Source organism: Rhineura floridana, chromosome 9, assembly GCF_030035675.1.
Source record: "Rhineura floridana isolate rRhiFlo1 chromosome 9, rRhiFlo1.hap2, whole genome shotgun sequence".
Classification (NCBI taxonomy): domain Eukaryota; kingdom Metazoa; phylum Chordata; class Lepidosauria; order Squamata; family Rhineuridae; genus Rhineura; species Rhineura floridana.
The window spans coordinates 25,324,278-25,349,682 of NC_084488.1; the positions used below are offsets into that span (position 1 = coordinate 25,324,278).

Sequence of the window (25,405 nt, forward strand, 5' to 3'; positions counted from 1 at the left end):
ATTTATTTATTCATTTATTACATTAATATCCCACCTTTCCTCCAAGGAGTTCAAGATAGCTCAAGGTAGCATACATGGTTCTCCTCCCTCTCCATTTTATCCTCACAACAGCCCTATGAGGTAGGTTAGGCTGAGAGACTGTGATTGGGCCAAGGTCACCCAGCAGGCTTCATGGCTGAGTGGGGATCTGAACCCTGGATTGGAGTATAAGTCTCTTAGTTATGATAAGATCTCACAAACTCATAAGAGCTCACAAAATCCATTTTTGTTGTCCTGCCATTAATTCCCATACCACAGGAATATAATTTAGAAGTATATTAACATCTGCAAATATCAGGGATTTTGCCAATACAACATTGATGAAGACAACACTTCAGACCAGAAATAAAATATCACTGGACATGCCCACACCATATGCCTCAGCGAGGCATTTGCAGCATCACACTTCCAGTATCTATCTGATTTAGACAATGCCTTCCTATAAAGACATTGTGAAGTCCAGTATACTTAAAATATCATTTTTTTGCTGAGTCAATCTCATTTTTAAATCTAAGGACATGTTCCATATTGATTCTAAAGCAATTCCCCATTGTTTAGATTGTATAGCACATTCTAACTCCCCGTTCCATTCCTCTCTAAGCTCCTGAACTTCTACTTTACAAGATTCCAATAAAGATTTTTAAACAATAGTTATGAGTTTCGCTTTCTGTGAAGATCCAAGTATTTCTTCCAATAATTTAAGAGATGATGAACCGCTCAGAGCAGATGGTCCATAAATAGTACTCCCAGGTGTGTTTAGGATTGCAGCCTTAAGAAATCTTCTCTTTTTGTGTGGTTTACTTCTTATTGAAGAATATAATAACAGAATACTAGGCTGGCATACTGACACACAGTATATACAACTAGTATATGGAGATCCAGTGTGGTATAGTAGTTAGAGTGTTGTACTAGAACCTGGGAGACCAGGATTCAAATCCCACTAAGCCATGAAGCTTGCTGGGTAACCTTGTACCACCTTTAGCCTAATCTACCTCACAGGGCTATTGTGAGGATAAAATGGAGAGGGAGGATAACTATGTATGCCACCTTGAGCTCCCTGGAGGAAAGGTGGCATATAAATAAATAAATAAATAAATAAAATATAGTTTCATGGGAGAGTTTAATCAGGGAAAAGGTGTGACATTTGTCTTAGTGACAAGCCATTCACTGTGTATGACTTAGAAAGTTAAACAAAGGACATTAAAGTTTGACATAACTGTTCTAAAAGCTTTTCTGGCTTCCAAAATGGAATTTTGTATTGTTAAAACAGAAATCTCTAGTGTCAAGAAAACTCATGATCATCACCCTGGTGAACCATTACATCTCCCGTTTATTTTTCTTTTAAATCGCCTCCCCTTGCTGGTATTGCTCTTCTTCTAAATTCTGTCTACGTTTTGGATATCTTTTTGAGGTTAATGCTTGGAATGGAGTGCAGTTTTCATTATGAAGTTGTTTAAATGCTCTGACGAAAACAGGCACAGTCAAATCCATATTTCTAGCATACTTCTTTGGCTTCTCATGCTAAATTAAATCACAAATTACATTAATTCTTTTTTGTTTCAACCAATGTTAAAATTATATTATCAGAGTTGTCACCTTCCTCCCCACCCCTGAATGTGATAATCATGCACATGGTTTTAGAGAGCAGTGAAAGTATGCAGAGGGGACATAGTGAAGCACAGGCTGATGTCTTTACATACTGACTTAATAATAATACCCACCTATATGTATTATTCAACTCAAGTACAGTCACATAGTAAGTTAGTAACCAAGACCCCTCGCTGGATCATCACCTTGTAGTGGTGAGTGGGCTTGCATGTTCCAATGAACCCTGTGAGCGATGCCATCGGGAGTCATGTACTCCCAGCAGGGTCACCCATGGCGGTAAGGTCAAGGGAGAGGAACCAAAGAACGATCCAAGAAAGTCCTCAACAGCAGAACAGGCGGAGGATAACAATGTGTATGTTACAACGGTTGTGAAGGTGGATGAAGGCTGCAGCAGATAAAGGACTTCCAATCGTCGTGGTACCCATGCCATTTGATCAAAGCCTTTTTCTGTCAATAATGTGTGTTGATCGTGGTGCGCTGATCTCCCCACATAAAACATATTCACGCGCAGGCGTCTTCCATAACAAAAGTCCCATGAAAATCGGTAAATGGCGACGGGGGCAGGACTGTGAAATCCAGAAGCCCTTAGTCATGGACTGGTACATTGGCGGTGGATACAGATTCAGACGGATCCATTGTTAAAGACTATATTTTGGAAGACAATCTTACTTGGTCACAAGTGATCGCCAAGAACAGAGCTTGGAAAAGTTACTTTTTAAAACTACAACTCCCACCAGCCCCAGCCAGCATGGCCACTGGATTGGGCTGATGGGAGTTGTAGTTCAAAAAAGTAACTTTCCCAAGCTCTGGCAAGAAGAAGTAACCAAGTACATACCCCTAAGCCAGATAGTAGCAATGCTAAAACCCTGGTGCTTCTGCTTCCTCTCTTCTCATCACACAGGGGAGAGGAAAGATCTGTCAAATCTTATGCAACTTGGTACTTTTCTTGCTCTTGGCATTGCTTCATACAACTGCTGTCCTTCAGGGAAGAAAATTTCCTACATAGATATTATTGCAACATATTAATAAGAGTTGGAAGGACCTTGGAGGTCAATCCATTTGATCACTGAAGATTCTGCAGTGCAGGATGCAACTAGTATTACTGACAGATGGCTGTCCAGCCTCTGCTTGAATACCTCCAGACAGTGAAAGGGAGCTTACCACCTCCCAGGGAAGTCTGTTCCACTGCTAAGCAGGTCTTACCATGAAGATGTTTCTCATGATATTTAGTTGAAGTCACCTTCTCTGGAATTTGCAATCGGTTCTAGTCCTCTCCTTTGGCGCAACAGAGACGAAGTCTTCTCCATCTTCTGCATGACAGCATTTCAGATATTTAGAGACCATGGTCATGTCTTCCCTTAATCTCCTCTTCTCCAGGCTAAACAGACCCAGCTCTTTCAACTGTTCTTCAGACCCCTCACCATCCTGGTTGACATGTATACTAAAACACATAATATGTGGTACAATATAACATACAGGCCGGTTCATACATATATATACATAACTTGATGACTCAGCACTTGATGATTTGCCGCTGGATGTATGAACTGATTCAGGTAAAAAGGTATAATGCCTGAGACAATGCAAGGCAAGTTGAACTTTCTATCCATGGTACTTTTACTGTGTGGTATCACTCTCACACACCTCACCACTTGACACTGTAGCCATCAAGTGATAAGCACATCTATTTCAGCTAGTCCACATATTATGTATGCACATGGTTTTCTTCCACAGAAATGCTATCCATATAAGAATTTTTTCTGGAACGATGCACATCACTGTCTGGTCAATGCACATGTAATAGTGTGCTGGAGTAGGATGATCTATTATGTCACAGTATGTCCCAAGGCAAGAATTCCTTAACAGGTGGAGTAGGAAAAAAGCAGAGTAAATGCAAGGTAGAATTTAAAAGCAGCCTTGGTGAAGAGCATGCATAAGAGAGTGACAAGCATCATGTGGTTAGGGGCAATTGGGCAGACCCAGTATGGACAGCCCTTGGTCATGCTCACTGGGATTGATCCAACAGATTCCCCATCCCTGTCATAGGCATTATATACAATATATACAGGTTTTTATTGTAATACCAAAATGTTTCAGCTTCTGCCTTCGACAGCTGCTAACAATCAAATGCTGTTACCAAGGTAGAAGATATTTATATATATATAAAGCTTTTGATAAAGTCCCTTAAACTCAGCAGTCATAGGATACAAGGACAGGTCTTATGGATTAGTTTAACAATGGGAAGAGCAGAGTAGCTTTCACAATGGAGGAAAGCAGTGGCATCCTAAAATCAGAACTGGGACTTGGTCTATTTAAGCTTCTTAATTTATTCATCAGTGATCTGAGGTCACAAGTGAGCAGTGAAATGGCCAAGTTTGCAAATGGCACCCATGTACCCAGGTCCGTGAAGCAAATCCCAATGAGGCCATGATGAGTTCCAAAAGAATCTGAGTGAAATGAATAAATGGGCAATGGAATGGCAAATGAGGATCAACATAAGTGTAAAGTAATGCAGAGTGGTGTAGTGGTTAAGGTGTTGGACTACGACCTGGGAGACCAGGGTTCGAATCCCCACATAGCCATGAAGCTCACTGGGTGACCTTGGGTCAGTCACTACCTCTCAGCCTCGTGAAAACCCTATTCATAGGGTCGCCATAAGTTGGAATTTACTTGAAGGCAGTACATTTACATTTAATGCAGATTGAAGCAAAAAATCCTGACTACCTGACTCCATGTACTGATGAGGTCAGATCTAACCAGGAAATGGAACTTGGGGTCATGGTGGATAACTCAATTAGACCATCAACTCAGTGGGCAGTAGTTCTGAAAAAGGCAAATTCCATGCCAAGAATTATTAGGAAAGGGTAGAAAATTTAAAAAATCCAGTAATGTGCTCACACACATTTATAGTACAGCCACATTTGAAATACTGTGTACAGTTCTGGGCACCCTATTTTTTTTTTAAAAAAAGGTTCTTGTACAGCTAGAAAACAAATTGAGGAAAGGCCTCAAATGTGAGGAAGGGCTATGTCTGTGGCTTTTTAGTTTTTTTAAAAAGTAAAGAATGGTAACAAGATTACAAAAGCATGCACAGCATGGGAAAAGATACGTTTTTCTCCCTTTCTCATAAACCAGTTTACATTTTTGTAAGTTGCTTTGGGAAGCATTCTGTTTCAAAAAATGTCTATACATTTTTTAATAAAATAAAATTATAATAGAACTCAAGACCATCTGAGGAAATAAACAGGTAATAGATTCAGGAAACATAAATGAAGGTAATGGTGGAGATAGGGTTGCCATATTGCCCAGTTAGCTAGGTTTTACCCAGATTATAGCCCTGCTACCCAGCGCCTGCTTAGTCCATTCGGTGGCCTGGATCTTCTGGGCAGGCGCTGAGCAGCAGAGAGGGAACTTCTGTGCCTGCATACAGTCACCCCCCTCCCCAAGCATGCAGCACGGGGGAGGGGGCATCCAGCAGGAGCAGCAGTAACGTTTCTCTGGTGCAGCTGCCCATTCGGTGCGCCCCTCCGGCTGACACTGTGTGTGTGTGTGCAGGTACGCACTAAGCTCCGTGCCTTGGCAGACCGCTGTCCCCAACCAAGCAACCGGGGAAGGAGGAGTCCCTCCAGAGCAAAGCTGCAGCAGTAACAGCAACCTGCCCTTCTTCCTGCTCCTTTGCTTTAAAGTGTCTGCAGCTTCCGCCCACCTTCCTCTTCCTCTGGCCTGCCACGCAAGTTGGAGGCATGGTTTCCCTTCTTCTCCTGTTCCTCCCCTATGCCTGATTTGAGTGCCTCGCTCTTCCCAGGAGGCTGGTGGTGGTAATAATGTGTCTCTTTGTGTCTTGGGTGAAGGCAGAATTTGGAAGCGTGGGAGGGGGACTTGGCCAGCTCAGACCTGTAAATGGGTCACCTGTTGTCTGCAGGTCTTGCTTTCTTTGAAATCGGGGGGGTGAGTTTTCAAAGTTGAGGGCCAGTGTGGCATAGCACTTAAGAATGTTGGACAAAGACCTGGAAGACTCAGCCATGAAACTTGCTGGGTGATCCTGGGCCAGTCGCTGCCCTTCTGCCTAACCAATCTCACAGGGTTGTTGTGGCGATTAAATGAGAAGGGCCAGAACTGTGTACTCCACCAAGAGCTCCTTGGAGATAAGGTGGGATTTAAATGCTAGTGCTAATTGCTATTGCTAATGCTAATGCTAATAATAATAATACTTTCCCAAGGAAGAGCTGCCTCCTCAGAAAATAAAAACACACTTTTTTTGTTTTGTTTTGAGTGCTCTGTTGTCTGTGTCTTGGTTAAGGTATCCAACCTTGATGTGCTTATGGAAGGGGTGTGCAAGTAGTGCCCCCACAAGTGAGAAAGTGTGGACACACTGTGTTACGGAAAACCAAAGTCTGTGTGAAAGTACATATTTAGAAATGCCATTGGTGTGATCCTAAGCACATTTATTACATGATGTCATATAGACTTAAAGAATATTTTATGGCCATGTCCATAAACTCCTATGCAACCTTATGTCTGGAGACCTAGAGCAGATAACACATTATTAATAATCACTTTCCATAACTGTAAAGAAGTATATCTACATGTATGCATACCAGGTACCTAAATGAGGGGTGAGAGCAGCATAGGAACATAGGCAGATGCTTTACACCAGGGGTTCCCAAACTTTTCTTGAAAATTAACTTTTATTGTTTTTATTACATTTATAAGCTGCCCAGAGCTGGGTTTTTAACAGTGGAAGGGGAGGATATAAATATTCTTAATACAAAAATATATTGTACTGTATATTTCATAGTGCTGGAAACTGAGAGTCAGTGTGGTGTAGTGGTTAGAGAGTGTTGGACTACAACCTGGGAGAACAGGGTTCAAATCCCCACACAGCCATGAAGCTCACTGGGTGACCTTGGGCCAGTCACTGCCTCTTAGCATCAGTGGAAGGCAATGGTAAACCCCCTCTGAATACTACTTACCATGAAAACCCTATTCATAGGGTCTCCATGAAATTGACTTGAAGGCAGTCCATTTCCATTTTTCAGTGTTGGAAACTAGAGCATAGTCATTTAAGGCTGAAAATGTACATTAAAAAAAGATTTCTCACATCTTCCTTCAGTTTTTGTTGGTAATTAAAAAAATGTAAATGTACTACCTTCAAGTTGATTCCGACTTATGGCGACCCTATGAATAGGGTTTTCATGAGGCTGAGAGGCAGTGACTGGCCTAAGGTCACCCAGTGAGTTTCATGGCTGTGTAGGGAATCGAACCGTGGTCTCCCAGGTCGTAGTCCAACACCTTAGCCACACTAGGTATAAAAACAAATCAACTGGATAATGCAACTATTAAAAGGTAAAGGTGTCCCCACACTTGTACCGCGAGTCGTTTCCGACTCTTAGGGTGACGTCTTGTGACGTTTACTAGGCAGACCATATATATGGGGTGGGATTGCCAGTTCTGTCCCCGGCCTTTCTTTACCCCCCAGCATATGCCGGGTACTCATTTTACCGACCACGGATGGATGGAAGGCTGAGTGGACCTCGACCCCTTTTACCGGAAATAACGGAAATTCGTCCTCCTTTCGAGAGCAGAGCAGAGCAGAGCAGAGCAGAAATTCGACTTCCTCCGGCCGTGAGCAGAGCTTCGGCTGCGTTACCGCCACTTACCACTCTGCGCCACGGAGGATCTTAATGCAACTATTAACATGCTTAATTTGCATAATTAGCAAATAATTTACAGAATATGCAAATTAGCATACCCAGATTTGTGGGACTGGAATATGACAACCCTAGGTGGAGAGGGCTAGTGAACTCAGGTCCTGCGTGTGGGCTTCCCAGAGACACCTGGCTGCGTAGGTCCGATAGCGAAATGCGAGACTAGATACGTCTTTGGTCACATCCAGTCAGCTGGGCTCCTCGCACGTCCTACTGTTAAGAAATAGCCTTGCTTTTGGGGAGTCAAACGCCTCAGTGACACTTGGTACTACTTTACTATGATTGGCTCTCAGCCCCGCTAAAACCGCCGCCTTGCGTCGAGCCCAACCCTCGTCTGGTCTCCAATGGAGAGAACAGCAAACGGTCAACCCCGTCTCTCAGAACCTGCCCGGCTGCTGCTATAAGGAAGAACATCACTGGACTGTACCAAATAGGCGAAACAGGGATCATACCACTACGTAAAGAGGGTGTGCGGAAATGAAGGTGCAGAGAAAGAAAAAGTGTAGATCACAGACCCAGAAAAAGCAGGTGCATTCAGAGGTCCGAGAGCAGGTTCAGATTTGTGAGTTCAACAAAAGTGAACCGCGCTCTATTTCTCCCCTCCAGACGGCGAATGGTAGGGACCTGATTTGAATGAAACGACCGGTGAAGCGCCGTCGCCCCTCCCTCCACCCTCCTTCACGGCGGTGGGTGTGGCATGTGGGCGGGGCGAGGCGACGCCCGTGCCCCTCCCCCTCCCCTTCTAGAGGGGGCAGTAGCCGCGCCGTAAAGATTTGGAGTTGACAAAGGCGCGGGGACGCGACCGGCACAGGGGTGTCGCTTGTGAACCCCGTAGCCCTGTTGTGATGCGCAAGCCTGCCCCGAAGCTCGCGCAGCGCGTTCTGGTGGGTGAGGAGGAGAAGGGGGAGGGCTTTGCTGGCGGGAGTGGTGGACGCATCCGCGCCATTCCGGACTTTGGGAAGCTGTCCCCTTTCTCCAGCTGCGTGGAAAGTGACTTTTGTCGCGGGCTGCCATTCAGTAGCATCCCTGAGGGGCGCGAGGAGCTACGGGTGTATGTCGTGGAGACATCGAGAAGGGGCTGAGGTGTGCTTTGGAGTGAGCATTTTAAAAGCAAAAGTAATCCCGGGCAAGGTTGACACAATTTTTTAATCCACGACACAGCTTCGTCGCTTTGAAATAGCTGTCGGACGCTAACAGTTCAACAGGTGGAGCATTCTCCCCATCACTACATCTCTATGGAACGCTGTAACCTGCAGAAATAATTCTGCTTCTCTTTCAGCTAGTCAAAAAATGCAGAAGTCCTGCTAGGGAAAAAACAGCAACAAAAAATAAGGTGGCAGCCGTGGGCATGTAAGATTTTTAGGTGGTTTGCTTTGTTTTTGGCCTTTTGACAGTATTGGAAGAGTTTTAGGATTGGCATGGACAAATGTTGCTTTGTTGGAGGAATGCCTTCAATTTCTGGGTGATAGGATGTAATACTTTTTGTACACACAGAAAAAAAGTGGAGAAATTCATACAAAAACTGTTGTGCTGGGATGCTAAATCCTCGTGGGTTTTGGAGAGGAAATAATTGGAAACTATGATGGGAGGATCTAATTTTCTACTTGCTAATTTTTTTTAGCAAGAATTTATATGTTTTCTGGTGATTAGAAAGGCAAGCGCATGTGGCACTACCATATTTTTTCGTTGTGATAGACCAGAGGTTCCCAAACTGTGGTCCGTGAGCTTCATTCAGGTGGTCTGCAGCATGTGCCCATGAAATATTCATAGGGAATGCAAATTGCAATACAACGAAGTGCAATATAAGAAAATAAAAGAAGCAATACATTTACAATTTAAAAGCACATTGAACCAGCAGAGCACATCACAATTAGTACAAAAGGCAGAAAAATCTTAAGTGGTACACCAAGACCATCAGCAATTTTCAAGTGGTCTGTGGGGAAAAAACAAATTGGGAACCACTGTAAAAGATTGTGTAGCTCCTGTGGGCATGTGAAATGTGAGGATAGTTTTTTTTTAAAAGGAAAAATATTGTTTAATACTAGGGGTGTTCACACTAAGCGATCAAGAGTTGCTTAGGAAATACTGTTGAGAAGCTGTTGGAATGTTAAAAATTCTTTGAATTTTTCACTTCACAAATGATTCTATATGTTTTTGCCTTCTATTTGGTGATATGCTTCCCGTATGTGGCCAAATATATTCATTTAACCACATGTGCATATTGTGCAACCTGTTACCAGTCATATATCATGAAACAGGAATGTGTGTTACTCAAAAGATGAAATTTTGTTGTTCAAATGTTAACTTCTTGTAGGATCTATGTGAAACAGTTTTTCGTGGTGCTTCCTGAAAGATTTTGATTCTGTTCCAAGCGAGGGTGTTCGACAATCGCCTTATTCTTGAACAGATTTTTATTGCCTCTTATCTTGACTCTAAAAGAATGCTGTGGCTTCTGTATTAAACTGTTAGTACTCTTAGTAATGAGGAAATGGTTCTTGTAATGTTCAGCTTGTCACCAACAACACAAGCTTGTGAGAAGTACTTGGGGAAAGGCTTTGTATCAGAACTGAGGCAGTTGAATTTACTTGTAATAGAAAACAGCCTTACATTATATCTTTCTACCCATTCCCAATTATAAATCTCAGTCATTTATGTAAGCAGAACTACAAGTGAGTAAAATACTGGCTCACTCTGATATGGCTATACCATAGCACCATTTTGTATGAACTTGTCTTCCCTGCTTTGTAGCCTCTTGGTTCCATTCGTGTGATAACAACCTACCCAGCATGCTGCTTAGACACAGGGCTTTTTTTAGTGGGCAGTTCAAAACTGGGTGGTTGAAAAAGAACACATGGACAACTCAAAAATTCAAATTTTGAAATTTTGTTAAGGTGATGTAAAAAGTAAAAATGTTAAAAGTAAATTAAGTAGTCTAGACTCCTGTAGAACTCCAGACCGTGATCAAGCACACCCCTTTCTCTTCCCCTGTGCCAAAGACACTCACCGCAGTCTCCACAGTGTATGTATCAATGTTTCTGATAGGAAGGAAATACAACCCTCTTCTGCATTAGTGCTGTCAAATTTCCAGTTCTGAGGATTTTCTCTCAGTTTGTGTAGGCTTCTAAATGTCATGGAATGTGACTCTTAAGTGAGACGGCATGTACAGTATGCACATGAGGAAAATGCAAAGGTGTGTTGTAGTGGTGCACACTTTATAATTCATGCACAATCATACACCACTGGGTAGTTCTAAAATTTCCTGCTTAAACACATTATTTGTTAGCCGCAAGGTCTTTTGGGATGGGTGTCATTACGTTAATAACTCTGTCCTGCCTTTCTACACCGAACTGTACTCAAGGTGGCTGACAATAAGATGTCTAGTACAGATCATTAAATACGAAACCATAAATCTTTGTTGCATTGTCTCCATTCATGCCACCATAATTACTATCAGTGCTACATAACGGTTTTGTTGTACACAACTGTGTTGTTGCAGTGATCTGGATTAGCTCATGTTACATATTGTGGTATTTCACTGGCTTGGGTCTTCTTGTGTTTGCATTGGCACAAGTAATTGCTGGCCCTGTGGTACCTAGGATCAGGTTGTAGAAGAGGTTCTTGGTCACTGTTACACTAATGATTTCCAATATATGTGTTTTGCTCTTGTGGATCCATATGACACCATACTCGGAAGTCAGAGTAGGAAGATGGTAGGCTGCTTTCCTTGTTCGCTTGCTGACTTGACAAACAAATCTACCAGCCAATGTGGTGCTTTCTAGATGTTGTTGAGCTACAGCTCCTACCATCATCAAGCTGGCTAGGACTGATGGGATTTGGAGTCCTACAACATCTGATGATAGAGGATACCACATTGGCTGCCCCATAGCGTTTTGAATTTTGCTTGTCCTTCTGAGCTTCTGTGAACACATAATACACATAGGTAGTCCTTGGCACTTTATTCTTATGTGCAGCTCAAATCCATTTTGGGGATGGGGGGATTCTGTTGATGTCTTCTGGTGTCCCATCTCCCTGAGGTGCCCTGTATCCCTTATTGTTTCCATTTGAGAATTTAGATGATCGAGGACAATACAGGAGCAGAATAGGATTTTTCCTAGAAAATGTATACATAATAAATGATTGTACCTCATTGATCTATTTTTTATCCCTTCCTTTGTTCATAGACGGTCAAACTGGAAACCTAGAACTAGTGTGGGGATCAGTTTGGGTTTTTTTGCGACTCAGCTGATGATTTAAAAGAACGTGGATATGATTTTTCTACTTTCTTGCATCCCTGATTATAAGTGTTGGGGGGGCACATGGGGGGAAGATAATAACTGATTCTGGATCTGCATGCATGTCGTTTCAGGTTCTGTATCCTAGGATATGCTGTGATTAGTTATTGTTATTTATTATTACATTTATTAGCCACTCTTTTTAGAGAAGTGAAACTCAAAAGTCACCTACAAAAACAAACATTAAAAAGAAGGATAAACTAAGCATAAAATGATAGTGAAGAAGGGTCTCCTCCATGCAAAAAAAAAAGTGGGGTAAAGGAGGGAAAGAGCAATAACACTTTCTTTTAATAATGGCAATCAAATTATAGCAGTTGGTTATTTGAGACTTTAACTATTGATCTGGCCAACTTAGATTCTCCCTAATGTTTCTCTGCTTCTATTTTTTTTCAGAGTGGACTAGAAATATGTACACCTTGACATGGTTTATAAATCAATGATCTATTATGGGTGTAGTGTGAACATTTTATAAAAATGTGTAATGAATAGTATTGAATTGCACTAAGATGTATGTTTATCTGCTGGCTATTTCTCCTGTGTTAACTGCCTAGACAAAATGATTTGGTGATTGTATTTTCAAAGAAGAATACAAAACAAATGTCAACAAAATTATTTCTCAGCTGACTTCTATTTAATTAATACTCAACCCATTTTCCCTATATCGTAGGACTCTGATTTGCCATCCTGTTATATACAGTACCAAAACAATGCCAGTTCTGAGAAGTAACTTGGTATCTTCAAATGACAATGTTGCAAGTGACACTTCAAGTCTCCATGGAATGAATTTCTCAAATGAAGTAATAATACCTTTTGAAAAAAGCTCAGCAAGCCTGCTTGAGAAGAATGGCTATCAGGATTCTATTTACCTAAATGCTGCCAACATTTTTCAAGGCATTCATAATGAAAAGCCTCAAGATAAAATATTGGTAAAATATGGGAATGGGCCACTACCTTCCCTTCCAGATTTCAAAGATGAACAATTCCAGCGTTTGTCCTATGAACTGGCTTTCAGTGCTCTAAAATGTAAGTAGAAAGTCTGTCCTTGTTCTTCTACCCCCTAGCTCCAATTAAACTGAAATGTGTACTTTTGTGTTTAGAACTTTGTAATTTGTAGTTAATCTATTTGACATAGAGAAAGTATGGTTTTAACTGCAACATATTTTAAAAACACAGTAATATTTCATTTCTTATGTGCAAATCGTGAATCCTAAGTGTTTGAGTTTATTGTAATTGTGTCAATGATCGGTTTGCAATTACTATGACAGGATACTTGGATGACTTCTTCCTGTCTTTCTGCCCTAGCAGCAAAGGGAAAATAGCAGGTCAGATGTATTTCCAAAGTACGAAGGACAGTCTGCTACTGAGAGTCAACTGCTCTCTAAGACAGAATCAGCTACTTGAAGCTACATGTGTCTTGTCTCTCTATACCTTCCCTTCCCTAGAGGGTTAGTAGCTTTCAAGTAAAAAGGGAAAAGGAGAGTGTGTGTGACTGCCTGGCCTTGGCTTTCTGGAGCTTTACATTCAGCGAAGAGGGATGCTGGGCCAATGATGCGTACAGCTCAGGCATCGTGCTATTTAGGTGCTTAAATGTAAATGTACTGCCTTCAAGTCGATTCCAACTTATGGCGACCCTGTGAATAGGGTTTTCATGGTAAGTGGTATGCAGAGGGGGTTTACCATTGCCTTCCTCTGAGGCTGAGAGGCTGTGACTGGCCCAGGGTCACCCAGGTAGCTTCATGGCTGTGTGGGGATTCGAACCCTGGTCTCCCAGGTCGTACTCCAACACCTTAACCACTACACCACACTGGCCCTCAATTTAGTTGCTTACTTGGATGTAAGATGTAATTACTGCTTGTGAGCCAGGAAAATGATGGTTATTTGTAAACCTGGCAAAATCTCTGTGTCCTTTCTTCTGTACAACTGTATCATTCTCTTATTAATGTTCTCATTCCTTTTGATCACCCTCAGTACATATATGTGTCCTCTTCCCCTTTTTTCTTTTGTCTTTCTGCCAAAAAGTTGCTGGCCTTTACTTGATAAAATAATTTCAGCTTTGACAGAAGTCTTTGGAAATTGTTCTAGCTCTGTTTCTGTCAAAATAATTATAGTTGTACTTCCTGGTTTTATTGTCAAACCCAACCCTAATCCTGTTCTGAAACATTCCTTGCGGTTTGAGAAATAGCTCACTCATCTGCCAAATTTTGTAGTAGGGACACCATGTAACCTGTGGAAGGTAATAAGTGGAAAACGATCAGAACCATGTATGGTTTGTTTTGTTTTTTAAATCAATTACCTGCATATGTTATGATTCTTAAACTGGTGTATGTTTTGCACAACTTAATTTATTAAGAAGTAGCCCTAGTAGAGCCATTGATTTCCATGTACATTGTCTGAAAAGGGAACACAAAAAATATTGTCACCAAAAGAAGTGTCGGTTTTTGAAAAATCAGTTCTTTTTATCTCCCAGAAAGTCAAGTATTGGTGGAAAAGTGCACAGTATTCATGCTCTGTGGGACATCAATAGGAAATTAAAGTGGGGTCAGGGGGGTTACCCTGGCAACTTGCTGAACTGAGATAAGCATGTCTGAGTTGGTAGGCACAAGTGGGGGGAGGGGAAAGCTGTTGGAGTCCATTGAAATAACTTAAAATATGGTGACATCAGCTTGTCTCGCTGATGCAGGGAGGAGAAACTATTTCTGCCTTGCCATGATAAGCAACATTCCTAGTTGAAATGGAATGTAGAGTGCTGCTTAAATGGAGGAACATTCTAGTCATAGTGTAATCATAGAGCCTTCCACGAATCTAAAAATTAAACTTATGCAATTGTTATTGGTACGATACTGATAACAGACGTCTTTCAGAGGCAATAGTCCATGAAAAGTATCATGGATAAGAGCGGGGAACAAGACCAGTTGTTGAATATTGGGGGGGAAAGCTGTTTTGTGTGTTCTCCCTACCTTTCCATGGACGCAAGTTTCTTTTTGAACAAGATGGAATGTACCATGCTATTATTCCAACAAGTTACTTGTGCACTCCTGTTCTTTGTGTTTTGAGGTTCTTGGCTTTAAGAACCTGTACTCAGTTGAAAAGATTTCTTTCCTTCTTCCTTATGTCTCCACTTCTGTTAGCAGATGATATTTCATTGTGGGGATAAAAGTTGGTGTGCACCTTGTGTATGTATTTTTTGAAGGACAGTACTATCCAGTTCTCTGAAACATGGGTTATGAAGTTGCCTTGTTTTGAAACTGACCATTGCTGGTGTAAGAAGCCATGGTTAACTACAGCTGACAATAAAACTTGTGAAGCTGGCCTCCTAGCTGTGCGGTAGGAAAGGGCAGGGGAAAGTGCAAGCCCAAGATCTGTGGCTTGTACATGATGCACTAAGTCATCGTGTCACCCAGGGTACAGCAGCATAGCCAAGCTAAGCGAGACAGAGGGAAACTGAAAGGGTTAAATATCCTGGGAATGGTCAGGGACCAGAGGTAGAGAAGAAGCCAGAAGAAAGGCCAAGAGGGTAGAGTGACAGTTTGTGAGGAGTTTGTGCAGAAAGATGAGCAAGCAGAGGAACAATGGAAGATTGAACAGTGAGGAACATGCATCAAGGATTGTGCTACAGTGACCCAGGCTGTGGTATAACTAGCCCTGGGACAGGCATAGTGGAGGAGAACTTGACACTCCAGCTGGACTACTGAGCCTCAGAGAGCTGGCTAAGTGGTGGGTGGCAGAGAAGATGCATTACCCAGCAGCTGGGAGGGTGCTGCTCCCTGTGTCCTAGGGCAAAGAGCCAGAGCAGTAACCATCTCCTGCTAGTATAACTAGATAAACCTTTCAGTGGAAACTGGCAAGCTGCTGTTCTTTCTCTGGAACCATAGAATGTTTCCGTAGTTTCTATGGAACTAGCCCTGAGTGACATAAAGCTTAGTGAGATGTGCAAATGTTGCCACCGATGGTCTTCAATATCTTGTGGAATTAAAATCAAGATTTAGGCTCATGGACTACTAGGTTTTAATTCACTCAGTTTTATTTTAGAATTTGCCTTAGAAACTTTAAATGTGACTGACTTGTGTAAAAAAAAAAAAAAGCAAACTGTAATAATTTGAAGATTACTTCTACCTTCTTCCTCTTCTGTAGATCAAGATGTTCTTGAAAATATATTGGTAGACAGTGGCATTTATCCAATGCAGTCAATAGTGAGTAAATATTTTCTTCTGTGCTATGTTGTACCTTGTTAGTTTAAATTACCCTGCTGCAAATAACTCTTATTATTGTACATATCATGCACATCTCTTGTAGGTATTATTTCACTGGGGAATCTACTAATGTTACATGTACAATGGTAGCCATGGTATACATACCACTAGATGAGTAACTAATTAAAATGTGGGGAATCCTCCATGCTGTTTATTTGCAGATACTCAGAAGTTAAGAATACTTAGCCCAGGCTCAATGGACAGATTTCTGAACTGATCTAATTAACTTTGAGCTTAAAGTCTCAGTTCTACTAGTGAAATTGGAACCAAGAGTAGTCAAGATGTTTTCAGTGGTAGTTTGTTTAATCTAGTGCTACTGTGTGAATGCAATCATATATTTGATTTAGTTTTTAGTGGCGTATATATTTTAGATTAATTTGGTAGTCTTTCTAATGGTACTTTTGGAATGGTTAGGTTTTGGGGCTTGTTTACATGATGTATGTTCCCCAACTGACCACCTTTTTTTTTGGAATGTCCCTGCTTTTATAAGAAATATGTGTGTTTGTATGCATGCTGAGAGATCGAGAAGAATCAACAGGGACATTCTCTCCTTGTCCCTCTCCTGGCAGAGCACCTCCATCAGCATGACCATTATTGGTTCAATGCCAAAACTGGATCTGAAGCCAGATTAAAATGGATCAAAATAATGCACCTCTTCCAAGCCCTGCTGGAACTGCATGGCCACCATTGTCTTGATCACCTTGTCTAAAAACATAGCTGACACAAGCCTCTGGGTTCAGGGAGGGTATCTTAAGGAATGCATGCCCCACTGCCTCTTACAAGGCATTGGATATTACTCCCTCTCTCAGAGAGGACTTTACCATTTCCTGGACACACCCATTTAATGTCCTCTGGCTGGATGTTCATAGCTGTGAAGAGCAAGGGTAGAGCACACATGGTTGGCCAGACCATTCCAAAACTCTTCTCTGCGTAAACTGACACTGATCCCAGTTAAATCTGACCAGATGGTGGTCTGGTCACTTCCACTGCATCTGTAACAAAAATAGTGGGCTGTGTGAGTGCAAAAACTATGTGCACACTCACTAGCACCATGTATGCTGGTTTTGTGACACATACGCATGACTGTGCATGCGCACCCATATATGGCAGAAGCCTACCAATTTGATCTGACAGCCTGAGAGGTGGGAATTCTTTTCCCCAAGCCACAAATTTATTGTAAGCAAATAAAGGGCTGTCAATTCACACTTTCTATGTAGACTTAGAGAAAACGAAGTGGGTAGTGGTGGCCTGTAAAAAGCTGATAAAATGGATGAAAACAATTTATTTTGAGCAAACAGAGAAAATGATACCCCACACCCAGGTTGTTCTGCAGCTGGAAAGCTAACGTTGCAACTGACTGTATAAAAAAACCAAGAGCTACAAATATTACATGTTCATTGGGCTCTTAATCTGCATTTTAAAAGCTCCCTTAGGCTGCAATCCAATACACACTTACCTGGGAGTAAGTCCCATTGAACCCAATGGAGCTTACTTCTGAGTAGACATATATTGGGTTGCAGCCTTAGATGCTGTAATTACCAGGCTTTGCGCTTGATCTCTGTTCATCCAGGACACGCACACTCTTGCACATTTATACACAGGTCTGCTTCAGTGTTCACTATTGCCTAAAAAAAAAACCCTACTGAGAACTAGTGGGTCTAAAATAAGAGTGTTTTAACTTGATTTTAGCAACTGAAAGTATTTCAAAAGGTTCATAAAGCTACTTTTTTTACTATTTGGCTTCTTAGTCCCTGACTCAAAGTCAAGCTGCATATAAAATCTGAACAATTGTCCTTTCATGCTATAATGTGTATGAACTTTGCTGGTTCTTTTCTCTCTGTTTGAAGGATTGAGAGTGGTAGTCCTTCAGGCTTGGTGTCTTGGTAATTTTTAAAAAAAAATTAAAATATATTTATGTATTCTTCTGTTTTGTCTATATGGTGACTCTCTTTTCTTGCAGTCAGATCAATTGACCAGTCTGGTTGTTGTAATGCTATATGATCTTCAGGATCGGAAATTTGAAGCTCGCTATAATACTAATGATGAAGAACCGATAGCAGAGGTCCAAGAAGTTGAGCATTATCTATGCAGGTATATGTATAAGAAAGTATATGGACTTTCCTTGGATAACAAGAACTGAAACATTTTCAGATGTGAAATCCCGTGTTTGGCTTCACAAATGTATCAGTTAGTTATACTGACTGATTTCAAGTTGATTAGAATAATAGAATGCCACTTCCCTGGAAATAGATTCTGTCTTTTGAACTGTGTTTCTTTCAGTTTTACATTATCATGTAAAAGCAAATCGACACCCTACTTGTTGCTATGTATAAGACTAACATCATTCTGCAGGTATATGGAGGGTAGACTTCCTTGGTGCTGCAACCAAACAATTTCCAACTTGGCCCTCTGGCCTTTTCAGGGGATTCAAGCCACTGTTAGGAAGGGAGACCTGAAAAGCTGAGAGAGGATACATTACAGCTGGGGGGTTTTAAGTTTAGAAAAAAGGTGATTAAGGGGCGATATGGCAAAGGCATATAAAATTATGTATGGCCTTGAGAAAGGGGAGAGAGGTTTTCTCCTGTCATAATACTAGAGCTGGGTGTCATCCAGTGAGGTGGGAGGTATGAGAAGTTCATTCTGCACATAGTTAAACCATGGAATTCATTACCACAGGATGTAGTGATGGCCACCATCTTGGACAACTTTAAAAGGGAATTGGGCAAATTCCAGTATTGTACGTAGTATGCCTCTGCAAACTAGTTTTTAGAGATCACAAGTGGGAGAGTGCTATTGTGCTTATGTCCCATTTGTGGTCTTCCTGTAGGTATCTGATTAACGACTGTGAGAACAGAATGCTGGGCTAAATGAGCCTGTTGATGTGATCCAATAGAGCTGCTCTTATGTTTGGTTCGTTTGCAGATATGATCCTGGTCAGGCTTACCAATCATATTTTTATTTGGAGCCAACAACGTGAGATCAAAAATCAGTTTGAAATTGGTTTGGGAAGTAAGCTTGAATTTTAGTGTCTTGGTTTGTTTTGTTGCTGTGCTGACCATGGGCAGTTTTTACTCATATCTAAGGATATATATTAAAATAATACCTTTGCTGCTATGCCAACAGTAAAACAGATGCAACTGTACAATTTGATCTAAAAGCCTCCCCCAACTACCAGCACCCAGTAAACTCCATTTCTGCAACAACCACCCCTTTTCATATTCTAAGGGCCCAAGTTATTGCTTACACTTTTTCTTCTGCTTGCTCCCCAGAAGAACTTTTGTCCTACAGGATTGGGAGCAAAGGGTCAAAAAGAGGAATAGCAAGCCTTCTTGGGGAGTGTCTAGAAATGGGGTAGGGATGGAGGCTTTAAAACTTTGCTCAGGACTGTGCATTTCAAAGAGAAGAGCATTCATTCCCTGCCCAATATCTGCCGCTGGTGGCTTGATTGACTACTTGCTAGTCCTTGAGCAAAGCAAAAGTCTTTGGGGTAGTTGTTGAGTATTTGCAGAGGAGAAGGGAGGGGACAGCAAACCTACATTAGATGAAACAAAGCATGGTTTGAATGTTTGAGAGCCAAATCTTGGCTTCTTGAACAAGCTACAGAATAGTGCAGGGGTGGAGAATCTGTGGCTCTCCAGATGTTGTTGGACTTCTGGCCCTAGCAGTACACAGTTAGTGATGATGGGAATTGTAGACCAACACCATCTGGAGGGCCACAGGTTCTCCACCACTGGCTTAGTGTAACATCTGAATCAGATCTGTCCATTACAGCATAATTTGAATCTATTATGATGACTCCTAACTGTAAATGATTTAGGGACAGGACAGTTGGCCATAATTTTCTCTGTGTATTTCTGTCTCAGTACTGATGGTTGCAGGGCAACAGGATTTGCAGTAATCATAAAATAAAACTTGACATGCAATTTATTCATTTCCTTTTTTTAATCCATAGTTTTAAGACAAAACTGGCTGCTGCATTAGCAAGATGTCGAATCAAACACGATGCTCTTTCTATAGAACACATTCTGCCAGAAACGATACGGAAACAAGAACAAAGGGCTTCTGCACTACCCTTGTATGCATGGGTAAATATGCTTAAAATAAGGTGAGGGTTGAAAGCTTACTAGTATAGCATGTATGTTTTTAACATGCTTCCTTCATGATTATATTTCATGGTTATATATAATATAAGCATATAGTCCATGTAACAATGTGTCAGTAGTTAGTAAATTAAATGTTTTTTCCAGAATGCTCATAACATTGTCTTAGTATTCTAACCTTAGTAGTGAACTTGGGTGGAAGGTTTTTTGCTGGTAGTCTGTACCTGCCTATTTTGACCACCAAAGCACCACATGGTGTGTGTTGTACATGCCATTGGACTCTTTATGTTGGATCTACTGGTCCCCTTTGGTAGTTATAACAGCAACAAGGGCACCATAGCTACAAATATTGTTTCTCCCAATGCTTGCTGGCTCTAGCCTTTGCCTAGAGAATTTGGAACCATATTTGTATGTCTGGGTGCCCAGCAGTGCAACTGCTTCCTTGCATTCCTGTGAGTTACATCAAAATCAGTTTTACTCATACATGAGCAAGAAATGGTAGCGAGATTCAAGCTGCCTGCTTTGTCAGGTAATAGTACTCTTTTTTTGTCAGATACCAACAACAAGGAATGCTCTCTCAGGGCACTTCCAGACTATCACTATTTTCAGGTGGGATTAAATCCCATACTGGCAATTCAGGTTGCATCATTAAAGTTGATTTCAACCTCTTATAGAATAAACCCACTTCTTCCCAAAAATGGAGTTCTTAAGATAAGGGAAGTGATGGGAAGATGTACTGGAAAGGGTGGGATAAGGTTTTTTTTGATGCAGCATTGTACAACCTGCCCTTAAACAAATCAGAATTAAATAAATAGCCACTGTTGTCTAATCTTCCTGCAAACTTTGTATAAAAATATCAAATGAATGCTCAATAAACAGTTTGACTGGAAGTGTCCCCAAAATCTAGTCGTTCAGTTTCTGGATATGCACCTGTGATCAAATGTTCAGTATCGCATCTTCGGGGGGGGGGAGAGTGTGGCCCTGGAGGGATTGTAGCTGGGCTTGGCCAGCTTGTAGATCTTCAAGCTCAGCAGTGACCTTACTCTAGAGATGAGCTGTTATTTCCAGTAAGAGATCTGAGGAAGATATTGGGGAAGGAACATAGAGGTGTAGCTTCAGACTTTGTTAATCCTGGTATAAGTAGAAGCATGAATAATTGTTTCTATGGAGCACACATTCAGCATTTTAAAATTGATATATTTGCAAGTCCGGTGGGGGGGGAGTTTGTATGTACAGGAGATATATAAACATTTGTAGCAGGGCAATGAGTAACAACAAATGAAATCAAAAGTTCTGCAAGCAAGCGCTAGTGCAGACTTATCCTTAGTGTTTCAGATACAAATACAAAATACAAAGTGATTTTAAAAATAATAATATCCAGTACCTACATTAACAGTTGTGTTTATACAACAGCCTTGAAGAAGTCCATAATTCTTTACAGAAAGAGGGATTCACTAAAGTGGAATCAGTCTCCAATCTTGGTGGTTATTCATATTGCCTAGATAAGCACTGTGAAGACGTACTCATTTTCCCTTCCATTCTTAAAGAAAAGCTTCTTGCTCTGGAACTGTTTACTAATTACAAGCTCTTATTGCAGGTATGTTAAAATGTATCTGAATAGGTATCCTGATCAGGTTTTTGCAAGCTAACTTCATACTTGCTTCAGTCTTTGGGTGCTTTCACACATGGGGCTAATAGCGCTAGTTTAACGGATTAAAAAGGTAGCACTTCATTCCGGATTTCAAAAATCCCTTTCACACTGCAGTACCTGTTATACCGGCATTTTGCACAACAGTCTTTCACACAGGTCTTCACCTACCGGTTTGAGGCCTGTCTTTTCGGTGCGTGTGTGTGTGGGGGGGGGTTGAAGGAGGCGCGATCGCAGTCAGCTGAGAGGCGCAGCAGCAGAGGCTCTGGTTAAGCAGCAGCAGCTAGGCTGCTCTCCAGGAGCAGCTGGGATCGGCTGGGAGGAGCCGCAGTTGCAGTTGGTAAGGGCGGGAACACACTGCATCCTGGGATGGCTGTCACGTGAGCAGCGGCAGTAGCACAAAACGCCTGCAATCTTCCAGGTTCCCAGCCTGCTAACGGAATTTTTCAGGTATCATTTATTGCAGAATTTAGTTCTAAACTTCCACTACATTCCACCAGAATTCTGGAGCTACCCGTTATGTCGTGTGAAAGCTCAAATTTTATGCACAAATTAACAGGAAATACATCGTCAGAATAATGGAATAAAGTGCAGTGTGAAAGCACCCTTTCAGTGTTGCATGTTTTTATTTCTTTTCAATGCCTTGGTAAAAGAAATGAGCAATTAAGTACTGTACACTTGGAGTAAACTCTGGTGTTATGGCTGTCTTCCAAACTTTCACAAAAACATATTTTGATGTGGTGGTTGCCCTTGTTAGAATGGATATCTTCTTCCACAAAGGGAAGGTAGGGTTGTCTCAAAGAGTCTTGGAAAAGTAGGGATTACCTACATGACAATAAATCCTCCTCCATTCTTTTTATCATGAACATCATTAATTCTACTACAACTGTGTTGCATATTTTTAGTGATGGCTAAGCCCAAGTGGAAGGAGTATTTGTCTATAGTCACCAAACTGAATGGCAAGAAGCACCAAATTGAATTATTCTGTGTTTGTGTAACTGCAGTAATTTTATTGGCTTGAATTACATAAATTCTAGGTCTGGAAAAATCTGTCCAGATAGGTTCATTGCTAGCTTTGGATTTGTTCAACTTCAGTTCACAACCATAGTTTTCTGTTCCGTTCTTGCCTCTCCCTTTTCCTATGGTTTAATCTCCTTTCAGTCTTTAAAGGCTGTGATTTTTATTATAGCCTATTACGGGAGTAACATGTCTTTTGCAAGGCACACATGCATATAGACACTGAAATTTCTTTTAGCGTGTTATCCTCCACCAGGGAGACATCAAACCTACCAAACTCCTTTCACAGTATACGGGTCCTGGGGATGTTACCCAACTGACACTGGATGTATTTAATGCAAGTAAAGCACATTTATTTAATGTAAGTAAGACACAGCACAAAAAGAAATGAAGTTATCTGAAAGGTTGTAAAACAAAAAAGTGATAACTTTGAATTCTGGAGTGGAAGGGCTTATTATGACTTCCTTGAAACCTGAGCCTAGTTTTGGGCAAGTTTGCTGCGGACTTGCTCCAGTATCTTTGTTCAATGTCAGGTGTAGGGAAAGAAGTGAAGTGACTAAGATATGAGTTGCAATTCAGGAAGTTTGTGATTCAAATCTGATTTTGGCCATTAACGCAGTAGGTGGCACTGGGCAAGGCATTCTTTTTAAAACCCTCCCCCATCTATAGTATCAATCATATTAGATAATTATGCTGTTTTTGTAATGGAATTGTGTGCTTTGCAAACATTGACGTGATTCACATATGTAAGCAACTACATGGACGATCACTTGGAATGCATGTGTGGAATTTAGCAAATGTGTGTTTGAAGCCTGTAGTAAATTTGTCTAAGCTGTGTGGAACATTTGCTACACTATTGTGCTTCATGTGGCTACTTGGCTGCTACAATATGTGAAGCTGTCTGTTAGGATTGCAAGCAAAACCTTAGCAATTACTACGTATTCAAAATTGCAAAAGCAATTTCACTGACATAAATTTGATCTGGGTGCTGGTCTTTTTGAAATGAACAAGATTTGCTGGTTAAATAATTTGCTGATCACCTTTTGTTAATTCAGTATCGCTGTTTAACTCTTAGGATAAGTCCCGGAGCCTTGCTTTACATTCAGTGAAGGCCTTGCTGAATATGGATGATGATGTGTTAATAGCCCACATGGGTTCATGGCTTACTCTGGCTCATATGTCAGTGCTGACAAATCAGGAGACTTCCAAAGTGTTTGTGTGTGGAATAAAGTCTATGGCAAAGGAATCTGAACTGAAGGACTTGTTCACACAGATGGAGTGTAAAAGTAAGCATGTGATAGCATTAGTTTTCACTGTATAAAATAGTTTATTTGCAGGAAATGTATATTCATACCAATTATTAACATATATATTTGGAACCTTCAATAATTATTTATTTTTAATATTTTCTCACTCAATGTGTATAAATGACTTTTATGTACTGATGTTAAATTTATATAAATTCATTTGGCCTGTGGACTCTTTTACAATGTTCTAATTTGCTGACTTACTTGGTTTCCTCCCCTCCCCAGATATTGAGCTATTACATGAAGATTTTACAAACATTGAATCAACTGACCACAAGCTGCAGAAAGTTAAAGTTATTTTGCTACTGCCTCGGTGTTCAGGCCTGGGTGTTAGCAATCCAATAGAATTTATTCTAAAGGAGCATGAAGGTAACTATGAATTACTTTTCTTAGATTGACATAAAATTGAATGTTTGATCTGCACTGTCACCTGGGTTGACATTCTTAGTGTTGATGGTGCTCTGCATGTCACAGAGAATGTGCAGAGAACCATTTTTAGTCATTAACTGAATCCTATCAATTTCTGTTATCCCTACCTGCAGCTCAAGCATAATGTTATGTTTTGTGATGCATTGCTGCAATACTTGACAGACTCAGCTTCTTGTTGGTTCATCTATTTTTAAATTGGCCAGCAAGTTGTGATCCAAAATTAGATGTATGCAACTGACAGAGCTGGGCCCAGTTTGCCTCTCGCTTTCCTTCTGACCTCAGAATAGTTGCCAATTTCTCCTCCTTTTGTCTGCATAAACCTAGATCAGAGGGAAATACTTTTTCTTCTTCTTCCCAGAATAGGCAACAGCTCATGCTAACCCAAGCCCTTTGTTGTATATCTGAGGGGAAAGTGGCTGAGGTGTAATAAATGGTGGAACCAAATGCAGTTACCATTTAACTATGATAAGTTTTCAGACAAGCCAACTTCAAGCCATGGGTTATGAAGGTGGTTTGTTGAAACTAGTCATGGTAGTATTAATCACAGTTCTGAGTCCAGATGACACAGCAAACTAGTTAACTGGAACTGAAGAAAACATCTCTGAGGTCTTTGTCCTGGCCGTGTGGGAGGAGGGAGAGGGAGTGCTCTATTATTAGGGCAGTGCTTTGAGCTAAACCATGGTTTCATGTTATGTGAGAACGTGGTCTGTGTAGTTACTGGTTTTTGTACTTACTGATCCTATTGTCTTCAGATGCAGAACTACTTCGAGACCTCTCTCAAGGCTGTGTAGCAGAAGATAAACTCAATACCCTTGCTCAACAGCAGCTTAAAGAATTAACACATGCAATGCAGTGTAAGTTTGTTGTTAACTGATTAGAATTAGCATAGAGTTGTCTATAATCCTGGTTGAATTGCCAATAAAACTGCCCTCATTTTCTTTAAAAAAGAAAAAACCCTTAGGAGGAGCAAAGTTTTCTTTCCTCAGTTTGCGAATTGAAATTTAAAA

General features: G+C 41.0%; 1 protein-coding gene across 7 annotated transcripts in view; it reads left to right on the top strand.

The window, feature by feature from the left end:
• Positions 1-7,678: 7,678 nt before the first annotated feature.
• Positions 7,679-25,405, top strand: part of NSUN7 (NOP2/Sun RNA methyltransferase family member 7) — a 34,355-nt gene continuing 16,628 nt past the window's right edge. For 2 of the 7 annotated variants that reach the window (XM_061584428.1, XM_061584434.1), the window contains exons 1-9: positions 8,038-8,560; positions 12,315-12,670; positions 15,779-15,837; positions 17,858-17,988; positions 19,850-20,002; positions 21,411-21,594; positions 23,738-23,948; positions 24,195-24,338; positions 25,151-25,252. In XM_061584428.1, coding sequence (XP_061440412.1) covers positions 12,355-12,670; positions 15,779-15,837; positions 17,858-17,988; positions 19,850-20,002; positions 21,411-21,594; positions 23,738-23,948; positions 24,195-24,338; positions 25,151-25,252 — 1,300 coding nt within the window. In that variant the 5' untranslated portion in view covers positions 8,038-8,560; positions 12,315-12,354. Of the gene's footprint in view, positions 7,839-7,862; positions 7,884-8,037; positions 8,561-12,314; positions 12,671-15,778; positions 15,838-17,857; positions 17,989-19,849; positions 20,003-21,410; positions 21,595-23,737; positions 23,949-24,194; positions 24,339-25,150; positions 25,253-25,405 lie in introns of those variants that run through there. The other 5 variants (XM_061584433.1, XM_061584432.1, XM_061584431.1 and 2 more) reach the window with 5 other exon arrangements.